Below are 22,430 nucleotides of genomic sequence, written 5' to 3'. Positions count from 1 at the left end.
CTAACCGGGTGGGCATCTCCTGCTTAGTAGGCAGATGCGCTGACCATTGCGCCATCCGGTGGCAGTGGTCATCGCAGCAGTACGCACGCTTTCTGTCAGACCCATATTTTCAACTTACCCACACACTACAGATGTAGAGCTCCTTGCCCATTATCCTCATTACCGTCTGCATTTCGCCGATTCCCGTAAGATTTCGAGACGCGTGCGTCAGGACTGAAGAGATCATTGGGCGTTCTCGCCTAAATTATATACAGGGTGTTACAAAAAGGTACGCCCAATCTTTCAGGAAACATTCCTCACACACAAATAAAGAAAATATGTTATGTGGACATGTGCGCGGAAACGCTCAATTTCCATGTTACAGCTCATTTTAGTTTCGTCAGTATGTACTGTACTTCCTCGATTCACCACCAGTTGGCCCAATAGAAGGAAGGTAATGTTGACTTCGGAGCTTATGTTGACATGTGACTCATTGCTCTACAGTACTAGCATCAAGCACATCAGTACGTAGCATCAACAGGTTAGTGTCCATCACGAACGTGGTTTTGCAGTCAGTGCAATGTATGCGGAGTTGGCAGATGCCCATTTGATGTATGGATTAGCACGGAGCAATAGCCGTGGCGCGGTACGTTTGTATCGAGACAGATTTCCAGAACGAAGGTGTCCCGACAGGAAGACGTTCGAAGCAATTGATCGGCGTCTTAGGGAGCACGGAACATTCAGCCTATAACTCGCGACTGGGAAAGACCTAGAACGACGAGGACACCTGCAATGGACGAGGCAATTCTTCGTGCAGTTGACGATAACCCTAATGTCAGCGTCAGAGAAGTTGCTGCTGTACAAGGTAACGTTGACCACGTAACAGTATGGAGAGTGCTATGGGAAAACCAGTTGTTTCCGTACCATGTACAGCGTGTGCAGGCCCTATCAGCAGCTGATTGGCCTCCACGGGTACACTTCTGCGAATGGTTCATCCAACGATGTGTCAATCCTCATTTTTGTGCAAATGTTCTCTTTACGGATGAGGCTTCATTCCAATGTGATCAAATTGTAAATTTTCACAATCAACATGTGTGGGCTGACGAGAATCCACACGCAACTGTGCAATCACGTCATCAACACAGATTTTCTGTGAACGTTTGGGCAGGCATTGTTTGTGATGTCTTGATTGGGCCCCATGTTCTTCCACCTACGCTCAATGGAGCACGTTATCATGATTTCATACGGGTTACTTTACCTGTGCTGCTAGAATATGTGCCTTTACAAGTACGACACAACATGTGGTTCATGCACGATGGAGCTCCTGCACATTTCAGTCGAGGTGTTCGTACGCTTCTCAACAACAGATTCGGTGACCGATGGATTGGTAGAGGCGGACCAATTCCATGGCCTCCACGCTCTCCTGACTTCAACCCTCTTGACTTTCATTTATGGGGGCATTTGAAAGCTCTTGTCTACGCAACCGCGGTACCAAATGTAGAGACTCTTCGTGCTCGTATTGTGGACGGCTGTGATACAATATCCCATTCTCCACTCCAGGGCTGTATCAGCGCATCAGGGCTTCCACGCGACCGAGGGTGGATGCATGTATCTTCGCTAACGGAGGACATTTTGAATATTTCCTGTAACAAAGTGTTTGAAGTCACGTTGGTACGTTCTGTTGCTGTGTGTTTCCATTCCATGATTAATGTGATTTGAAGAGAAGTAATAAAATGAGCTCTGACATGGAAAGTAAGCGTTTCCGGACACATGTCCACATAACATATTTTCTTTCTTTGTGTGTGAGGAATGTTTCCTGAAAGTTTGGCCGTACCTTTTTGTAACACCCTGTATATATCCGAAAGAACAGACGCTTTCTCTGACACACAGAAAATTTGTAAAATCTCTGTAGACAGCTGATGCAAACGTGTAATAACTGATACGTTTGCCTTTTGTCGCCTGCAGGTGACGGTGACTATCACCGGCAAGAAGTACCGGACTGAGGGAGCGGTGTTCGCCCCAGGCGGCGGTGTAGCATTGGCGCGCCTACAGGAACCTCCAGAGTCTGCGCTGGTTATGACGGGCAGACTGGACCTCGCGGACCCTATTCCAGCGACGCTGTGGACGCGCTGTGTCGTCTTGGGAATGGGCAGGTCAGTGTCCGGTTCAGCTGCTTCCTCCACATTAGCCAACTTTGTTCTCGACCGTCGAAAATGAAAGATGCCACAGCTGTGACGTAAATCGAAAGATCACGGACTTTCTTGCGTAACAGGTCGATCACACGCAAAAGATGGTTGAGTGATTGACACTTGCAGGGTAGAACATACACTACGTGATCAGAAGTATATGAATAGCTGCCTGGAAATGACTTAAAAGTTCGTGGCGCCCTCTATTAGCAATGTTGGAAATCAGTATGGTGTTGGTTCACCCTTGATGACAGCTTCCACTCTCGCCGACATACGTTCAGTCGGGCGCTGGAAGGTTTCTTGGGGAATGGCAGCCCATTCTTCACGGAGTGCTGCACTGAGGAGAGGTATCGATGTCGGTCGGTGTGGCCTGGCATGAAGTCTACGTTCCAAAACATCCCAAAGGGGTTCTATAGGAGCCGACCGCTGTGGCGGAGTGGTTCTAGGCGCTTCAGTCCGGAACCGCGCTGCTGCTACGGTCGTAGGTTCGTATCCTGCCTCGGGCATGGACATCTGTGATGTCCTTAGGTTAGTTAGGATGAAGTAGTTCCAAGTCTATGGGACTGTTGACCTCAGATGTGAAGTCCCATAGTGATTAGAGCCATTTGAACCATTTGTTCTATAGGATTCAGGTTAGGACTCTGTGTAGGCCAATCCATTACAGTGATGTTATTGTAGTGTAACCACTCCGCTACAGGCCGTGCATTATGAACAGGTGCTCGATCGTGTTGAAAGATGCAATCGCCATCCCCAAATTACTCTTTAGCAGTGGGAAGCAATAAGGTGTGTAAAACATCAATGTAGATCTGTGCTGTGATAGCGCCATGCAAAACAACAAGGGCTGCAAGCTCTCTCCATGAAAAACAAGACCACACCATAACACCACCGCCTCCGAATTTTACTGTTGCCACTACACACGGTGGCAGATGACGTTCACCGGGCATTCGCCATACCCACACCCTGCCATCGGATCGTCACATTGTGTACCGTGATTCGTCACTCCGCACAACTTTTAACCGCTGTTCAATCGTCGTATTTTTACGCTCCTTACACCAGGGGAAGCCTCGTTTGGCATTTATCGGCATGTGTGGCTTATGAGTTGCCGCTCGACCATGAAATCCAAGTTTTCTCACGCCCTGGCTGACTGTCATAGTACTTGCAGTGGATCCTGATGCAGTTTGCAATTCCTGTCTGATGGTCTGGATAGATAGACGCCTCTTACACTTTATGACCCTCTTCAACAGTCGGCAGTCTCTTGTCAGTCAACAGACGAGGTCGGACTGTACGCTTTTGTGCTGTACGTGTGCCTTCGTTTCCATTTCACTATCACATCGGAAACAATGGACCTAGGGATGTTTGGGAGTGTGGAAATCTCGTGTACAGACATGTGACACAAGTGACACCTAATCACCTGACCACATTCGAAGTCTGTGAGTTCCGCGGAGCGCCCCATTCTGCTCTCTCACGATGTCTAATGACTACTGACGTGGCAGTGGTGCCAGCACAATGCACCTAATATGAAAAACGTATGTTTTAGGGGGTGTCCGGATACTTTTCATGACATAGTGTATCGTATCTTAAATTTTACGTAATACATTGCTTACCATTAAAATTGCAACACCATTAAACTTTACTTAATGTTTGTAATCATTACAGTAGGAAGAATACGCGAATAAATTTGCGAATGACTTGAGGATATACCAATTTCATTACACACAGTTCTGGCAAGAACAACGACTTTACCCAAGCTGAACATCCATTCGAACTGACCTTGTGACATCGGATGGAAGATGTGGGTACGTCATTGCGTGCTGTTTCACCTCTGTGCCTGCAGGGCCATATTAAAGATGAATAGGACCCGTGGTGTGGTACCTACCGGGCATGATTTCGTGGTTACTAAACCATAAATTAAAGCCTACAACTTTGTAGTGTAAAATGTTGGTATGCAATTGATTTTTTGAATGGATGAGATTAAAAAGAACGTAAAAGATATGTAATCAAGAAAGTATTCAGCACAATATATTAATATAATTAAGAATGGCTATTTGTTTCGAAATAAGAACACGGAACTGAGATTCATCTCCATGCAAAAGTCAGTATTTTAGTTAAAAAAATAACATATTTTACGATTCAAATAACGAAACACTGCACCACTTGCATAATTTTCCATGCTTGGCACGACGAATTTCGAGAATTTATTTTCATTATCAGGCACAAATACGCTGCTCAAAAGAATTAGTAAAACATGACTTTGGGCGTCTGCCACACTCCATTGAGCCAATAGAGAAATGGGTATGTTACCAATTTATACTTTTACCTTTCACAAATTAAGTACACAACAAAACTTCAGTACATTCTCGATAGTTTACCTAAAAAGAACTGGAATAATCTAGAGGTGACAAAAACACAATGGAAACAATCAAATGATTCAAATGGCTCTAAGCAGTATGGGACTTAACACCTGAGGTCATCAGTCCCCCAGACTTAGAACTACTTAAACCTAACGAACCTAAGGACATCATACACATCCAAGCCCGAGCAGGATTGGAACCTGTAACCGTAGCAGCCACGTGGTTCCGGACTGAAGCGCCTAGAACCGCTCGTCCACAGCGGCCGGCTGGAAACAATAATTCATTTCATCGCAGAGGGTGCTTTTGATTGGACACGCTGCGGTATCCGTTCCCATTCTTCAATGAGAACCCATGAGAGTTTCTGGAGAGTCTCTGGTGAAACAGGATGACCACGAACTCGTCTGTCAAGCACGTCCCACATATGAATGATGGGGTTCAGGTCGGGACTCAATGACTAGCATTCCATTTTTCAATGTCTAGACTTCACAAGACGTCCCTGCTGATGGCTGCCAGATGGGCCCTGGCATTAGAAGGAATTCAGGACCACCACCACCACCACCACCACCACATGCAGCATCCTCCACATGGTTCCAGAGGATCTGTTCGATTTACTGCCTGGCGGTAAGACGACCATGGACAAGGTCCGTAAGGCTGTCCAAATTTGATGCCATGCCACAACATGTCATGGTTGTATGTGTGTTGTTCTGTCAATCCTGTCTTGCAGTCGTAAAATGGGATAATACAAAAATTGTGGTTTTTTAAGTGCTAATATTACACTGAAGCTCCAAAGAAACTGGTATTGGCACGCATATTCAAACACAGAGATAAGTTAAAAGGCAGAATACGGCGTGTAAGTAGGCTGTTTACGTTTTTATGTTGGTAACGCCATGTAGCGCTCTATATGAAAATCACTAACTGTGCTGTGTGAAGGCTAGCTTGCAGTATTGGCGCTCGCTGTATTGCAGTTGTTCAGGAAAGGAAGATTTTTGTGAGGTCAGTGACTCATGAAAGGTATAGGTTATTGTTAATTCAAATGGTTCAAATGGCTCTGAGCACTATGGGACTTAACATCCATGGTCAGCAGTCCCCTAGGACTTAGAGCTACTTAAACCTAACTAACCTAAGGACATCACACAACACCAAGTCATCACGAGGCAAAGAAAATCCCTTACCCCGCCAGGAATCGAACCTGGGAACTACTGTTAATCAGGGCCATTCTTTTGTAGGGATTATTGAAAGTCAAAGTGCGTTGCGCTATACTGTGTGTCAGTTTATTGATGATCAGAATAAGTAAAGAGAGAAATGTCTCAGCACATACAGTTTTGCTCAGCTGTTTGAAAATCAAATAACGTAGAGGTTTACCAGCACAGTCATTTATAATTTTCCAAAGGGGACGTTTCAGGCACTGCGGTCGGCAACGCCTATGTAAGACAACAGTGTCTGGTGTAGTTACTAGATAGGTTACTGCTGCTACAATAACATGTTATCAATATTTAAGTGAGTTTGAAGTCGTGTTACACTCGGTGTACGAGCCATGAGACGAAGCATCTCTGAGGTAGCGATAAAGTGGTTGGGGTACGACCATTTTACGAGTGTACCGTGAATATCAGGAATGTGGTAAAACGTCAAATCTCTGACATCGCTGCAGCCGTAAAAAGAACCTGCAAGAAGGGGATCAACGACGACTGGAGAGAATCGTTAAACATGATGAAAGTGCAGCCCTTCCGCAAATAGCTACAGATTTCAGTGGTGGGCCGTCAACAAGTGTCAGCGTGCAAACCATTCAGCGAAGCATCATCGATACGGGCTTTTCGAGCCGAAGGCCCACTCGTGTACCCTTGATGACTGTACGACACAAAGCTTTAAGCCTCGCCTGGGCCCGTCAACATCGAAATTGGGTTGTTGATAACTGAAATATGTTGCCAAGTCGGACGAGTCTCGTTTCAAATTGTATCGAGTAGATGGACGTGTACAGGTATGGAGACTAGCTCATGAAACCATGGATTTCCATGTCAGAAGGGGAATGTTCAAGCTGGTGGAGGCTCTGTATTGGTGTGTGGCGTGTGCAGTTGGGGTGATATGCGACCCTTGATACGTCTAGACACGACACTGACAGGTGAAACATACTTAAGCATCCTGTCTGACCATCTGCATCCATTCATGTCGACGGACTTGGGGAATTCCAGCAGGTCAATGCGACAGCCCACACGTTCAGAATTGCCACAGAGTGGCAACACGGATCCCACCATCGTGTACCTCATGTAAGGGTAACGATAGTAAGATGAGAGAGGCTACGGAACCCACAGAGGCATACTAGCCCTGTCAACGAATGCCGAAAAAGATCGGATATGGGAAAATTCGTATAGTCTCAAATTTTAGTACAGAAGTAACAGGAAGTGCCGCGAACAACATAGTGAAAATCGTGAACGGTGGGGTGTGAGCGTGGGCGATGTGGGCTTTTAAAAGTTACTTTTCTCAGTTTTTCTTGAATGACTCGATAACTGCGGACTCTAGTGAAAATTTTTCTAGCACAAAATTAAACTACATTAAATTTCCTACAGAAAGTCTCCTATTCATTTTTTCTATATAACTAAGAGTTTAGACATTGAAGGGGATACTAAAATCTGAGATTATTAAGAACAGTATTTTAAAGGTATAAAATTAATGTCTGATGTTAAATGAAGTGGTTTAAGTACAAATATTACATGTGTATATCACATCTAAGGGATGTAGAGCCGTATTAAGAGAAAAACTGTGTTCAGGGCGTGTAACAGGGTTGAGGGATGGGGAGGGAGGGATGGGGTGGAGGGTAGATGTGAGAAAAGCAGGTCGCCCCTTTGTGATCCTGCACTTCAGTCATTCGTCGATTTGCAAACTGTGAACGAACATGCGAATCCCGACTCTCTGTACCCCATTACCACGAAAGAAGCAGCTGCAAGGCGTTCCACAAACTTATACAAAGTCTTATGGATAACTGGTGACGCAGTGCGCAGACACGCCCGAGGGGTTTATTTTCCAGAAAGTGCTTTGGCACTACGTGGAATGCAGAAATGATTTACTAAATATGCTAATGCAAGAAAGGCATATGGACAGAATCTACGTAAATCTTTGCACACAGTTCTACACTGCTAGAGGGGAAAATGATTCTTAGCCATCGTGTATGGCAATTGTTGTGCTTTTCCGGGAAAGGCGAATTCCCCCCACAACGAATGCTGATCGCTTTTCGGTTTACATATAGGCTCTACCTCTCCAGCATTTCCTATCCAGTTCTATTTTGTGAGTTGTCAAAGTAACGTCGCTGAGTTCTTGTCTATGTAGTACATTAACTGAGTACTTATTTGCAGTTGTTAAATGAGATTTTACATAAAATACGTTTCTGTCAACTAAGGCTGAGAAGTGTTCAAGTTATAAGTGTGAAGTTGTCGGTACCCTGTGCAGTGTTGGTTGAAACAGGATTTGATTGTTAAATATACCACCTTGCTACTGTCTATCGTTGACAGCCTATTACAAAGCCTTGTAACCATGTTGTAATCACATGGTGGTGAAATGGTGGATGATCAGAAAGTTACTACACTTCTCTCATCATTTATTAACTGGTAGATTGCTTAAATCTCTTCCATTCAGCAACTGCTGACACTTATAAATTGGGCTGCACTGAATGGAGCTAATTACCACACATTCACAGCATATCTTGCAAGGTGGGTGTGAATATGTCTGATGGAATGAGACTGATAATACTCAAGTCAAGGACAATAATGTGTTATAATACATTCCTTGACTTACGTTGAATTGTCTGAAATTACCTAAGACCTAGGTGACCTGCATCTGTTGCAGAGGGAGCCAATTTAAGCCTCTGGGACTTCGAGTATTGCCAGAGATGAAGTTGGGGTGACGGATTTATGAGAACTCTTGCAGTCGTTGATAGTTGACGCAATGAAATCGACATTGTCGAATGAATATTGATAGCATGGTACACTTGGAAAAGGATCTCCGCTGTGGTAGACAGCTGACAGCTCCACCTGTTGAGTTTTTTACATTACAGCTCGCTTAACAACTGCACTTGTTACTCGACTATGCAAGCACGAGCTCAGTGAAGTTATGTTATCTACTCATGTAAGAGAACTGGACAGGAAATACAGGGGAAGTATAGTCTGACAGTAAACAGAAAAGCGAACAGCGCTGATGGTTGGATAAGTTGTCTTTCCCACAAGAACGCTACAGCTGTTACGCGGGATGACTAAAAATCAACTTTCCTTCTAGCAGTGTAGGAAAGTGTGCATAGGTTTACGTAGAATCAGTCCATATACACTGGTGTCCAAAATTAAAGCAAGAAACGGAAATTTTTCAATGTTGCGTTTGTTTTGCCACAAAACATTATAAACGGGTGTTAGAAAGGAGAAACAATGTAAAGAATAAAGAACGTAACAACTGCAACATGCATAACAGCAGATAAAAATGTTCGTTTTTTTCCATCTTGTATACACATTCCGACAACTGGTTAATGTGCTCAGTATGGAGAGTGACCACCTCTGGCAGCAATACAGGCCTGACAAAGACGGGACATGTTGTGGATGATGACATCAATCTTATGTCGAGGCAATAACGCCCATTCTTCCTGCAGAGCAGGTCGCAAATCTTGGAGAGAGGTTGATAAATGCTGAAGCGATGCAGCCCGTCTCCCTAGTGCATCTCAGACATGGTCTATGGGATTCACATCGGGAGAAAGAGAAGGCCACGCCAGGTGTGCAATAACTTCCGATCCCAAGAAAATATCAGCCACCTGTGCTCTATGAGGTCGAGCATTATCGTCCATCACTACGATGTCTGGGCGCACAGCACTGCGCCAGAACCGCACAGGAGGTCCCAAGATCTCCTCACGACACTTGACAGCAGTTAAATCTTGCTGATTCACCCGTGTAAGTTCACGAAGAAATGGTGGAGTAGTCAACATAATTCCTGCCCACGTCATGAGCCGGCCGCTGTGGTCGAGCGGCTCTGGGAGCTTCAGTCCGGAACCGCACTGCTGCTACGGTCGCAGGTTCGAATCCTGCCTTGGGCATGGATGTGTGTGACGTCCTTAGGTTAGTTAGGTTTAAGTACGAGGGTAATCCCAAAAGTAAGGTCTCCTATTTTTTATAAGTACATAATCATGTTTATTTCTACAATGGTTTACATCAGTTTACAGCTTGAAGATTTAGCTATTTTTCGACATAATCACCATTTCTGTCGATGGATTTTTGTAGACGCTGTGGCAGGTTTTGTATGCCCATGTCATACCTGCGCGCCGCCATGCTGTTCAGAAAGTTATGAACCTCTTCTTTCACCTCGTCAGAGCTGAATCACTTTCCGGCCAAATGTTTTGTTAACCTAGGGAACAGGTGATAGTCACTGGGCGCCAAGTCAGGACTATAGGGTGGGTGGGTGAGTATGTTCCACTGAAACTGTCGCAGGAAAGGAACTGTTTGCCGAGCGATGTGTGGGCGAACGTTGTCATGGAGAATGTGTACGCCCTTGCTCAACCAACATTCCTCTTCACCGATTCTGAATTGCCTATTTGAGTTTTTTCAGAGTTTCATGGTACTTGTCAGCGTTAATTGTGGTCCTAGCGATTCAACTTGCACGACGAGGTGAAAGAAAAGGTTCATAACTTCCTGAAAAGCATAGCTGCGAGCTGGTATGACATGGGCATACATAAACTGCCACAGAGTCTACAAAAATGTATCGACAGAAATGGTGATTATGTCGAAAAATAGCTAATGTTAAAGCTGTAAACTGATGTAGACCATTGTAGAAATAAACAGGTATGTACTTATTAAAAAAAAAAAAAAAACAGGAGACCTTACTTTTGCGATTACTCTCGTAGTTCTAAATCTAGGGGACTGATGACCTCAGATGTTAAGTCCCATAGTGCTCAGGGCCATTTGAACCATTTGAACATAATTAGGGACCCTACCGATATCGATCTGTTTCGACAGTGTTTGCGTCCCAAAATCGTGTTACACGTTCACCCCAGAAGCGAAACTGCCGTGAATCACTCTCCATACCAAATCAGGACTCATCCTTGAAAAGAACATTGGTCCACTGTTCGAGCGTTCAGGGGACATGTCGATAACTCTACTCTAGACGTTCTTTTCTGTGAAGACGTGTCAGGGGTGCACATAAGCAGATCCCCGACAGTAAACACCATTCTGCCGAAGCCTTCTGTATATCGTTTGCCTCGATACAACACGTCCAATGGATGTTGCGAGGTCAGATGCCAGTTGCCTTGCAGTTCTAAGGTGGCATCGTCGTGCCCTTACTGCCAAATAACAGTTATCTCTTTCTGATGCAACACATGCTCGGCCCTGGCCTCGTCTTCAGGATACAGTTTCGATCTCTGTAAACTGTCACCATATCCGAGGAGCTACGGACGATTCACGTTAAGCCATCGGGCCACATGCGTTTGCGACTGTCCTGCTTCCATTCTTCTTATTGTCCTCCACCTGTGCCACGCTGCATCCTCTGTGACTGTGTACACAGCGATTGTGGATGTGGGACTACCCAGCAAACACTAACCCGTTCGATACGTGCCCTGACATCATCATTGGCGTGGTTGTCCGTTGATCGGAATGCCATCTTGGGTAGAGAACACGATCGTAAGGACATCCGTTTACCGTTTGTATGATTGTATAGTGAATTATACATGGGATGGGGAAATAGCGGTCTGTTGCTTTAATTTTGGACGCCAGTGCGCGTTTCTTGCTTTTTTATTATTACTAACCCATATCTGTATTCCATGTAGTGTTAGCGTACTTTGTGGAAAATAAACATCTATCGGGCGTATCTGCGCACTGCGTACCAGTTATTTGTAACGGTCGAGTAGCTTTGTGAAACACCCTGTAGTCGGTTCTTGGGACGTAATGGGGCATATTGGGGAATCACCTGCTCGCTCTTACGTTTGTAGAAGAAGAGAAGTGCATGAACACAATGTAGCGACCTACTTTCCTTCAGTCTTTTACCCTCCACCCTCACCTTCATCCTGTTATACTCTTAGAACACAATTTATCCCTTAATATGGCTCTGCTGCACCTAAATGAGGTACATGCATTTAATATCTATTCTTAACACTCGTCATTTAAATTTCAACATTAATTTTATACAAATAAAACACTTTTTAATATGCCATCGGAGTTTTTCGAGACGGCGCGTCTGAATAAAATCTTCTCGGTTATCAAGCCGCGTCAGTTTGGATAAAATTCTCGAGATTTCGTTGGTTATTTTCACCATCGTCGTCAGTAATAATTATGACTGACTGCCGGATCCGTTTTTTGTTCTTTTTATTTTTTCACTTCCCCACAAAGGGGGCGCCTGGCAGCGAATAAAAACCGCGTCATTAGCAAAAGATTACATAAGCTGTATTTAAAAAATGGCTAAGAAATATAAAAATGATTGTAACAAATGATTTTGTAAAAAACACATTGGTGGACGATATTTGCGAGTTTTACATAAAAACAGATGATAATAAACGAGATGTTTGGAATATGTTCATAGATGGAACAGACTGATAGTTTTTAAAACTAGTTTGACGATTATATATTACATTTAAAATGTAGGGACTGATAAATGTGAATGATGCCATGCTGTAACGGCTACGCTGTCTAATATATGGAAAAAATTGCCGTGCCACGATGAGTATGACTGTGGGGCCCTGTAGAATAACAGACAGCGACTAGAAGGCAGGAAGGGGAAAGGAAAAAATTGAATAATGGTGGGGAGTGGAGGGTTGGTAAGGGGTACATCTCGGAACAGATTTCGTTTTTAGAGAGTGGAGTTGGTTTAAATTTTGGCGGGACAGGATGGGTGAGGCATGAAGGTTTCACTGAAGGTGGAATGTGGATGAGGTGGCGCAGCAGGGTACCTGGACTGGCAGAAAATTGGGTGCTGGGACCGTGTTTCGCGATTAATGTATCGGATTCGAAGGTGCTCTAGGAAGAGAAGAAAGTGTGGGAATTGGATGAGTTGGTACAAGATGCGCGTTGGGGAAGGTAGGCGGATACGGAAGGCGAGGCGTAGGATTTCAAGAGACTTGCAGAGTTTACGTGAGGCAGAGATCCAGGCAACGTTGGCCTAGATTAGGATGCGGCAGATGAGCGATTTATTGGTGAGGATAGTGGTAGAAAGGTTTAGATCCCAGTAATTGCCTATTAGTCAGTAGCGGCCTTTTGGCCGATTTCGGGGTTTGTGTTGGATGGTAAGGAGATATGCGTTTAATGTTAGTTTTCCGTCGAGAATTAGTCCTAAACACTTTACTGTGTTAGTCAGAGGGATGGGTTGCTTACCGGGCCTGGTACGGTTTTCCGCTTATTTAGGCACGATTGCAGAATCTGGTACCAATCAGAGAGGGCTGAAATGGTGCGTGCGCGGAAGGGGTGAGTTGGGCAGCTCATAGCAGCTCCGATCCGCCGCAGGACCGAATGAAGAAGTGGCGCGAGGTTCAAAAATAGCTCTGAGCACTATGGAACTTAACATCTGAGGTCATCAGTCCCCTTGAACCTAGAACTACTTAAACCTAAGGACATCACACATATCCATGCAAGAGGCAGGATTCGAACCGGCGACCAGGGGCCGGCGCCACATTCGAAGCTGCCGCTCTTGCCTCCCTAGAAGCGTCAAGCATCCGTCTTTTGCTTCCTTTCGCTATCCAAAGCTCACTCCCACACCCTGTAAGTGTGCACCCATGACGACTATGGCGGAGGTAGCCATCGAAAGCTCGAAAATTTTATTCGAATTGATACAGTTTGAAGTGAAGAAGATTTAATTCATTATTTTTAATAATCTGAGATTTTAACATTACCTACAACGGGGGAACAGTTAGTTCCAGAGAAAAATGAACAGAACCTTTTTCCAGGAAATGTAATTTAATTTTTTACCAGGAAACATTATCGCTAGAAACTACGATTTTCGAGTTGTTCAAGAAAACCATAAAAAAGTAACCTTCAAAGGCCGCAATGTCACTCCCACGCCCACACATCACCGGTCAGGACTTTTAGTATGTTGTGATGCCACTCCATCCTCCTCCTGTACAAAAATTTGGTTCAAATGGCTCTAAGCACTATGGGACTTTACATCTGAGGTCATCAGTCCTCTAGAATTAGAACTACTTAAACCTAACTAACCTAAGGCCATCACACACATCCATGCCCGAGGCAGGATTCGAACCTGCGACCGTAGCAGCAGCGCGCTTGCGGACTGAAGCGCCTAGAACCGCTCGACCACAGCGGCCGGCAAAAATTTGGTACTAGCGAATTTTTTCCCTAATATACCTTCGTTAACTGAACTGTACAGACAATCATTTGTTCCCTTGCTTACAAAGGAACCTCCCCATCGCACCCCCCTCAGATTTAGTTATAAGTTGGCAAAGGAGATAGGCCTTGAAAAACTTAACACAGATCAATCGAGAAAACAGGAAGAAATTGTGTGGAACTATGAAAAAAATAAGCAAAATACACAAACTGAGTAGGCAACATCAGTGATAGTGTGAGCTCAGGAGCGCCGTGGTCCCGTGGATAGCGTGAGCAGCTGCGGAACGACAGGTCCTTGGTCCAAGTCTTCCCCCGAGTGAAAAGTTTAATTTTTTATTTTCAGACAATTGTTGTGTGCGCCCGTCCGTCCGATGCGACTGTGAAACTGTTGCATTCATTTGTTGCAGTTTATGTGACAAACTCTTATGTTTTCATCACTTTTTTGGGAGTGATTATCAAATCCACAAGAAAACCTCAATCGGGCAAGGTAGAATAATCTTTTTACCTATTCGGCAAGTGTACAAGTTAGGTGGGTCGGCAACATATTCCTGTCATGGGACGCACATGCCGTCACCAGTGTCGTATAGAATATATCAGACGTGATTTCCTGTGGAGGAATCGGTTGACCTATGACCTTGCGATCAAATGTTTTCGGTTCCCACTGGAGAGGCACGTCCTTTCGTCTACTAATCGCATGATTTTGCGGTGCGGTCGCAAAACACAGACACTAAACTTATTACAGTGAGAAGAGGCGTCAATGAACGAACGGACAGATCATAACTTTGCGAAAATAAAGAAAGTTAACTTTTCACTCGAGGGAAGACTTGGACCAAGCACCTTTTCTTCCGTATCTGCTCACGCTAACCACGGGATCACAGCTCTCCTACGCTTACACTATCCTTGATGTTGCCTATCTTGCCCATGTTCTACTCACTTTGTATATTTTGCTTATTTTTTCATAGTTCTCGATTGATCTGTGTTCAGTTTTTCAAGGCCTATCCACTGTGCGAACTTATAACTAAATCTGAGGGGGGTGCAATGGGGAGGTTCCCTTGTTAGTATGCGAATGTTAGAGAACATGGAACCACTAATGTTGTACGTGTAGATGTGGACACCTCTGTGGCTGTGAGTTTTGTCCGTCGTCCAACGGATGCCATTAAGTCGTCGCGACAACCTGTGAAGGAACCGCGAGAGTTCGGATTCAGAGTAAGGCTACTGCGGGCTCCTTCCGAGAGCTGCAGCCCAACCGGTGGCGCGCCGTAAAACCTGGCTGCAGTTTCGCAGAAGCGCCGTTTAACCGCTGCGGACCGTTCCCAGCGCCACACCTGCTTTGCCAGGAAATTCTACAGCAGCTGCAGTGTCCATTAGCTGTAGCTAATGGCGGAACGCGATACAAAGAAGTCCATCGCAGAAAAAAGGCCAAGTCAGCCGAGCGATGCTTAGCAAATTGCCTGAAGCCTGAATGCAAATGACGGTCTCGACAATTGCTTTTTGTCCAGGAAGGGACAGTTTTTATTCAGGTAACTAATCCTAATTCACTTTAACGCATTTATTTTGCAACAACCTCTGGGGTTACTATCTTTTCCTTGGTGGTCGTAACAGGTATTCTCCCCCACTTTCTGAGATCCTTTATTTCCCTCGCACACTCCCCACTACTTGGGAGTGTGCCAATTAATTATGGCCCTGTTCCAAGTTAACTGATAGTGCTGAAATGTAATATAAAGTAATTAACTTTTGAACAAAAGAGTCGCCACCAACCATTATCATCGAAAATACGGAAAGAAAATGCGGATGACTTTTATTTCCGAGTCCGAAAGTGAAGGTGCACATATGTGACTTGTTACGATGGCGCTACCGTAAAACGCTGTAAAATACTGGTCATTAATTAACAAAACGCACCTTTTTTACTTTAAAGAGCATATAATACCAACGAAAGTTTCTGGCTGCAATTAGCCGAAGACATTCACATTTATACGTGCTAGTCCTTTAACTAAATATCTGTACTGGCAAAAACATTCTATAAATAATATACATGTTATCCTACGAGGAGTGGTCAATATTCAGGGATGTGACAGGAAGGATCATTCGAAGCAAAAAAGTCCAGTGAATACGGGATCTAAAATGCATACCTGAAGAGGTATGAGCAATTCATCATCTTTGATATTGTGAAAAAATAAAAATATCTCTTCTCCTGAAAGCTCTTTGAATTCCATATTTTGAGAGGAAGCAGTGTGGACCAAAGGAAGAAAAAATTGTCCAGTAAAAATAATGGTTCGCCGGAACCGCGCTGCTGCTATGGTCGCAGGTTTGAATCCTGCCTCGGGCATGGATGTGTGTGATGTCCTTAGGTTCGTTAGGTTTAAGTAGTTCTAAGTTTAGGAGACTGATGGCCTCAGCTGTTAAGTCCTCTAAGACTTAGAATTACTTAAACCTAACTAACCTAAGGACATCACACACATCTATGCCCGAGGCAGGATTCTAACCTGCGACCGTAGCAGCAGTGCGGTTCCTGACTGAAGCACCTAGAACCCCTCGGTCACAGCGGCCGGCTGTCCAGTAAACATGGAACGTAAAGCGCATACCGTAAGAGCTATGAGCACTTGTTCATCTTCGCTACTATGATACACATCTACTGAACAAGTGCTCACTGTTCTTACGGTATGCGTTTGACAGTCCATATTTACTAGACAATTTTATCTTGTTGTGGTCCATACTACTTCCTCCCAAAATAAGAAATTCAAAGAACCTCCAGGAAAAGAGATTTGTTTCACAGTATCAGAGATGAAGTAGTGCTCATACCGATTAAGATATGCATTTTAGGTCCAGGGTTACTAGACTTTTTTTATATCGAATTTTTGTTTCTGTCATATTACAGGATTTCAACTGCATAGCGATGAGAGTATATGAAAACTTAAGCATGGTATCTGAATGCGTTGCGGGTTGCATAAAACCCAGCGTTGGGAGAAGGTGAATCGTCGTATGTATACTGACTGTCTCCCATGGGTCGTCAGGCATATTTTCTCTGGTGTTCCGGCAGACATTTGCAATTTCGTTATTGCAACGTGTAGCTGGAGCCAGCCCAAACAAATTTTGCTTATCATGTCTCACATGCGACGCCCAGCGTCGTCGCCGGTTGGAGTGGCCGTGCGGTTCTAGGCGCTACAGTCTGGAACCGAGCGACCGCTACGGTCGCAGGTTCGAATCCTGCCTCGGACATGGATGTGTGTGATGGCCTTAGGTTAGTTAGGTTTAATTAGTTCTAAGTTCTAGGCGACTGATGACCTCAGAAGTTGAGTCGCATAGTGCTCAGAGCCATTTGAACCATTTTGAAAAGTTTGTTTTCCCTTACAAACAAAATGATTTTTATAGCTCAATTTTACGTACACATTCGATAGAGAGGTCCCAGATTAATCTACTTCGTTATTCGTTTTATCGATTTCTATTAACATGAACAGTAAAACGTGAAGAAGAATTAGTACTGAGGCAGCGACTGAGCATCGCGCAACAGCAGTCATCGTTGGCCAGATTGATACTGTCGCCGCTGGAGCACTCATTATTTCTCGTGTTTAATGTCCCTGTTAACACAGAAAATTCTGAAGGTGGCAGGGGTAAAATACAGGGAGCGAAAGGCTATTTACAGTTTGTACAAAAACCAGATGGCAGTTATAAGAGTCGAGGGGCATGAAAGGGAAGCAGCGGTTGGGAAGAAAGTGAGACAAGGTTGTAGCCTATCCCAGATGTTGTTCAATCTGTATATTGAGCAAGCAGTAAAGGAAACAAAAGAAAAATTCGCAGTTGGAATTAAAATCCATGGAGAAGAAAAAAAAATTGAGGTTCGCCGATGATATTGTAATTCTGTCAGCGACAGCAAAGGACTTGGAAGAGCAGTTGAACGGAATGGATGGTGTCTTGAATGGAGGGTACGAGATGAGCATCAACAAAAGAAAAACGAGGATAAGGGAATGTAGTCGAACTAAGTCGGGTGATGCTGAGGGTATTAGATTAGGAAATGAGACACTTAAAGTAGTAAAGGAGCTTTGCTATTTGGGGAGCAAAATAACTGATGATGGCCGAAGCAGAGAGGATATGAAATGTAGACTGGCAATGGCAAGGAAAGCGTTTCTGAAGAAGAGAAATTTGTTAATGTCGAGTATAGATTTAAATGTCAGGAAGTCGTTTCTGTAAGTATTTGTATGGAGTGTAGCCATGTATGGAAGTGAAACATGGACGATAACTAGTTTGGACAAGAAGAGAATAGAAGCTTTCTAAATGTGGTGGTACCGAAGAATGCTGAAGATTAGATGGGTAGATCACATAACTAATAAGGAGTTATTGAATAGAATTGGAGAGAACAGGAGCTTGTGGCACAACTTGACTAGACGATGGAATCGGTTGGTATGGCATATTCTGAGGCATCAAGGGATCACCAATTTAGTATTGGAGGGCAGCGTGGAGGGTAAAAATCGTAGAGGCAGACCAAGAGATGAATACAATAAACAGATTCAGAAGGATGTAGGTTGCAGTAGGTACTGGAAGATGAAGAGGACTGCACAGGATAGAGTAGCATGGAGAGCTGCATCAAACCAGTCTCTGGACTGAAGACCACAATAACAAAACGAATGTCGCACTTGACCAATTTGGGAACGCTCTGTTGAAAGTTACACTTTCAAAACCATTTTGTTTCTAACGAGAAACAAACTGACTCTTTCTATTGTCACTAGGCGCTACATGAAAGATGTTGCGCTGACTTCAGCTACTTGTTGCATAAACGAAATTGCAAATATCTGCCGAAACAGCAGAGAACATGAGCATGACGACTTTTGGTGGAGACTCTCTATATGTATATAATGTGCTCAGCTTAGCTACTCGCCCATGAGTGCCTCCGGATTCATCTCGAATTGTACCACGTATCACTCGCGTGGCATGTCCATCGTCCCTCAAGGTGCAGCTTAGAATGATCTTCTGTCTTACGATTTTCAGCGGGTTGGCGTCCTTATTGCCTCCCAGTGTTAGGCTTTGCACTAAACCAATAGGCGATTGCCCCATCCCCTAGCACAAGCAAGGCCTCTTACCCTTGTTCCAAAACAATAATTGTTTGTTATTGTTTACTGCAGACACACGACTCCCTTCATAAGGTATCTTTATCTGTTCGTTTTTTTCTTTTTATTTATTAAATAAGTGCGCTCACTTTGCAATACTTGTAGTTTGAGAACTCGCGATTTTCGTGGCATCCTCTGTTCGATCGTTATGATGTCCGTTCGGTAATTCTCCCTCCTTTTGACGGGTTGCAGATGGCAGTAATGGCCTGTCCGTCGGGCAGTTACTATTTCGAGGAAAACCACCTGTGGAAGGCGCCATCCTGGCGGCGGCCGCAAATTGCTCCCGGCAGCCCAGCACCACAGCTGGCTGACAATGAATGCCTCCCGCACTCCCCACGATCTTGTTACCTTACAAAACACCTGACCTTCTGCAGCCTAAGTGGCAGTGTAAACTGCGTCTTCCTGACGGATATTTGCAGCGTTTCGGGCACACTTTCACTCAGTTTTGTCCGCTGACATTACTGGAGCTTACGGGTGCTCAACGGTGACGTTACCAGCATGCAGATATTATTCTTTGGGCCATTGCAGCTAAGGAGAAGTATTTATTCTAAAGAATCACGCAATAAATGTGTTGTTGAAGTCGATAACAAAAATCTTGCAGAAATCTTCGGTGACCTACGGATTTTTGTACTGGCATGCCAGTACATTTTCTGTCAAATTTTATGTGTTATTCATGACAAGAATGAATTTAGGATGAGTTAAGCAAATCAACAGCGGAAGACCAGAGGTGGACTTGAGTTCACTGTAGGCTATGGATGCCTCTCTGGGATTCAGAAAGGAGATTTACGTTATCACAACCTGCGAATATCCGGTGGAAAATAGTAAATTACCAAATATTTAAAAACAAACTAAAAGAATACTTAATTAACTGCCTCTACAATTTATCAGAGTACTCCGACTTAGGTATGTAAATTCCGCGTAACTAATATTTTTATTCGTTAGATCCTGACTTTTCCAGTATTTAGTCACCAAATGCAAACCCACGTAACTATAATATTTATGTTAGATGGATTCTGACATTCTCAGTATGTGGGCACCAGATAGTAGTCTGTGTAAAGTTCGTAAATGCTTTGTTTACAATGTTAGTTGAGAAATGCAGATGAGTAGAAAAGAACGAAAAGTGGCTTTCTTCTTACATACGTATATGAATGAATCCAGCAGAAGTTCCCATATGTATCAGTCTGAATAAATTAGAGATCAAAATTTGTTGTTTTTGGATTCTACAAACGTAGCCATCAGTGGTTGTTGTTTTTGCCCGTTAATGTGAACTTGATTTGTTCTACATCCCTGAAGACATCCCTACATGATGGGATTTATGGAATACGATGTGCAAATGAATGAATGAATTAATGAATTCCATGTTGGGATTCTCGTTTTGTTTTATGCTGCCTTCAGCTCTGGAAATGTATGCGAAAAAGACACTTTAGACAGTGGTTCTGTTTAGACTTTCCTCTATGACTCAATGAAATCCATTTACAGAATGGAGAAGGTGATAGATGTACTATGTCCAAGAGGACTTAACTCTGTAAAACACTTAGATTGGTGGGTACCTACCAAATTAAACTGTTCAAAATGGTTCAAATGACTTTGAGCACTATGGGGCTTAACTTCTGAGGTCATCAGTCCCCTAGAACTAAGAACTACTTAAACCTAACTAACCTAAGGACATCACACATCCATGACCGAGGCAGGATTCGAACCTGCGACTGTAGAGGTCGCGCGGTTCCAGTCTGTAGCGCCTAGAACCGCTCGGCTAGCCCCGCCGGCACTTAATCTGTATCTTACTTCATTATTTGGGAGTGATACTAGTAAACAGCTGTCACTGTCACACCATCATCATCATATGCATAATCATCATCATCAACATCAACATCAACATCTGCTTCATCATCAACATCAACATCTGCTTCAACATCAACATCAACATCTGCTTCATCATCAACATCAACATCAACATCTGCTTCATCATCAACATCAACATCTGCTTCATCATCAACATCAACATCAACATCTGCTTCATCATCAACATCAACATCAACATCTGCTTCATCATCAACATCAACATCAACATCTGCTTCATCATCAACATCAACATCAACATCTGCTTCAACATCAACATCAACATCAACATCATCAACATCAACATCAACATCATCAACATCCGCTTCATCATTAACATCAACATCAACATCTGCTTCATCATCAACATCAACATCAACATCTGCTTCATCATCAACATCAACATCAACATCTGCTTCATCATCAACATCAACATCAACATCTGCTTCATCATCATCATCATCTGCTTCATCAACATCAACATCTGCTTCATCAACATCAACATCTGCTTCATCAACATCAACATCAACATCTGCTTCATCAACATCATCATCAACATCTGCTTCATCATCATCATCATCAACATCTGCTTCATCATCATCATCATCAACATCTGCTTCATCATCATCATCATCAACATCTGCTTCATCATCACCATCATCAACATCTGCTTCATCATCACCATCATCAACATCTGCTTCATCATCTTCACCATCATCAACATCTGCTTCATCATCTTCACCATCATCAACATCTGCTTCATCATCTTCATCATCATCATCAACATCTGCTTCATCATCATCATCATCATCAACATCTGCTTCATCATCATCATCATCATCAACATCTGCTTCATCATCATCATCATCATCATCAACATCTGCTTCATCATCATCATCATCATCATCAACATCTGCTTCATCATCATCATCATCATCATCATCAACATCTGCTTCATCATCATCATCATCATCATCATCAACATCTGCTTCATCATCATCATCATCATCATCATCAACATCTGCTTCATCATCATCATCATCATCATCATCAACATCTGCTTCATCATCATCATCATCATCATCATCAACATCTGCTTCATCATCATCATCATCATCATCATCATCATCAACATCTGCTTCATCATCATCATCATCATCAACATCTGCTTCATCATCATCATCATCATCAACATCTGCTTCATCATCATCAGCAGCAGCAGCACCACTATCATAACCATTCTCAGCAAGTAATGGCGAATGCATGTAGCGAATTGTTAGAAGAGGGAAGAAAATAAGTGGATCATTGAAGAGACAAGGTGCAAAGTGTCAAAGCAGCATGCTTCGTCCCTTTTAATGCCACATTTCTTTAATGTGCAAAGTAACTAAATTTTTGATGTACAAATTAGAGACAGTTTCAATCCAATCGAAATTGGAGAGATTGCACGTTTATATTTTCAATATAACGACAGAGACTGCGTTAGCGATTTCTTATTATGTAGTTAGGCTCTGCTTGAGTACTGGGTACGACTTATAACGACTATGGAGAACTATGTCCGCTCCAAAGGAGGCAGGGCGTTCCAACACAGAGACCATTCTAACCCTCTGCTGAACTTAGGAGGTGGGGGTACAACAGGCCGCATGTACGGAAGACTGCTGCTTGGCCCCCGAGCCCACTATGCAACGAACCGAGCCG

The 22,430-nt window shown here is 43.7% G+C and overlaps 1 protein-coding gene across 2 annotated transcripts in view; it reads left to right on the top strand.

Moving 5' to 3' along the window:
* LOC126365981 (uncharacterized) overlaps positions 1 to 22,430 on the top strand; it is a 155,349-nt gene that overhangs the window by 43,615 nt on the left and 89,304 nt on the right. For both annotated transcript variants that reach the window (XM_050008790.1, XM_050008789.1), the window contains exon 3: positions 1,945 to 2,132. In XM_050008790.1, coding sequence (XP_049864747.1) covers positions 1,945 to 2,132 — 188 coding nt within the window. The remainder of the gene's footprint in view (positions 1 to 1,944; positions 2,133 to 22,430) is intronic.

The sequence above is a fragment of the Schistocerca gregaria genome, chromosome 4, assembly GCF_023897955.1.
Source record: "Schistocerca gregaria isolate iqSchGreg1 chromosome 4, iqSchGreg1.2, whole genome shotgun sequence".
NCBI classification, from domain to species: Eukaryota; Metazoa; Arthropoda; class Insecta; order Orthoptera; family Acrididae; genus Schistocerca; species Schistocerca gregaria.
The sequence above is the reverse complement of the archived record's forward strand: the minus strand, read 5'-3'. Positions and strand labels throughout refer to the sequence as shown.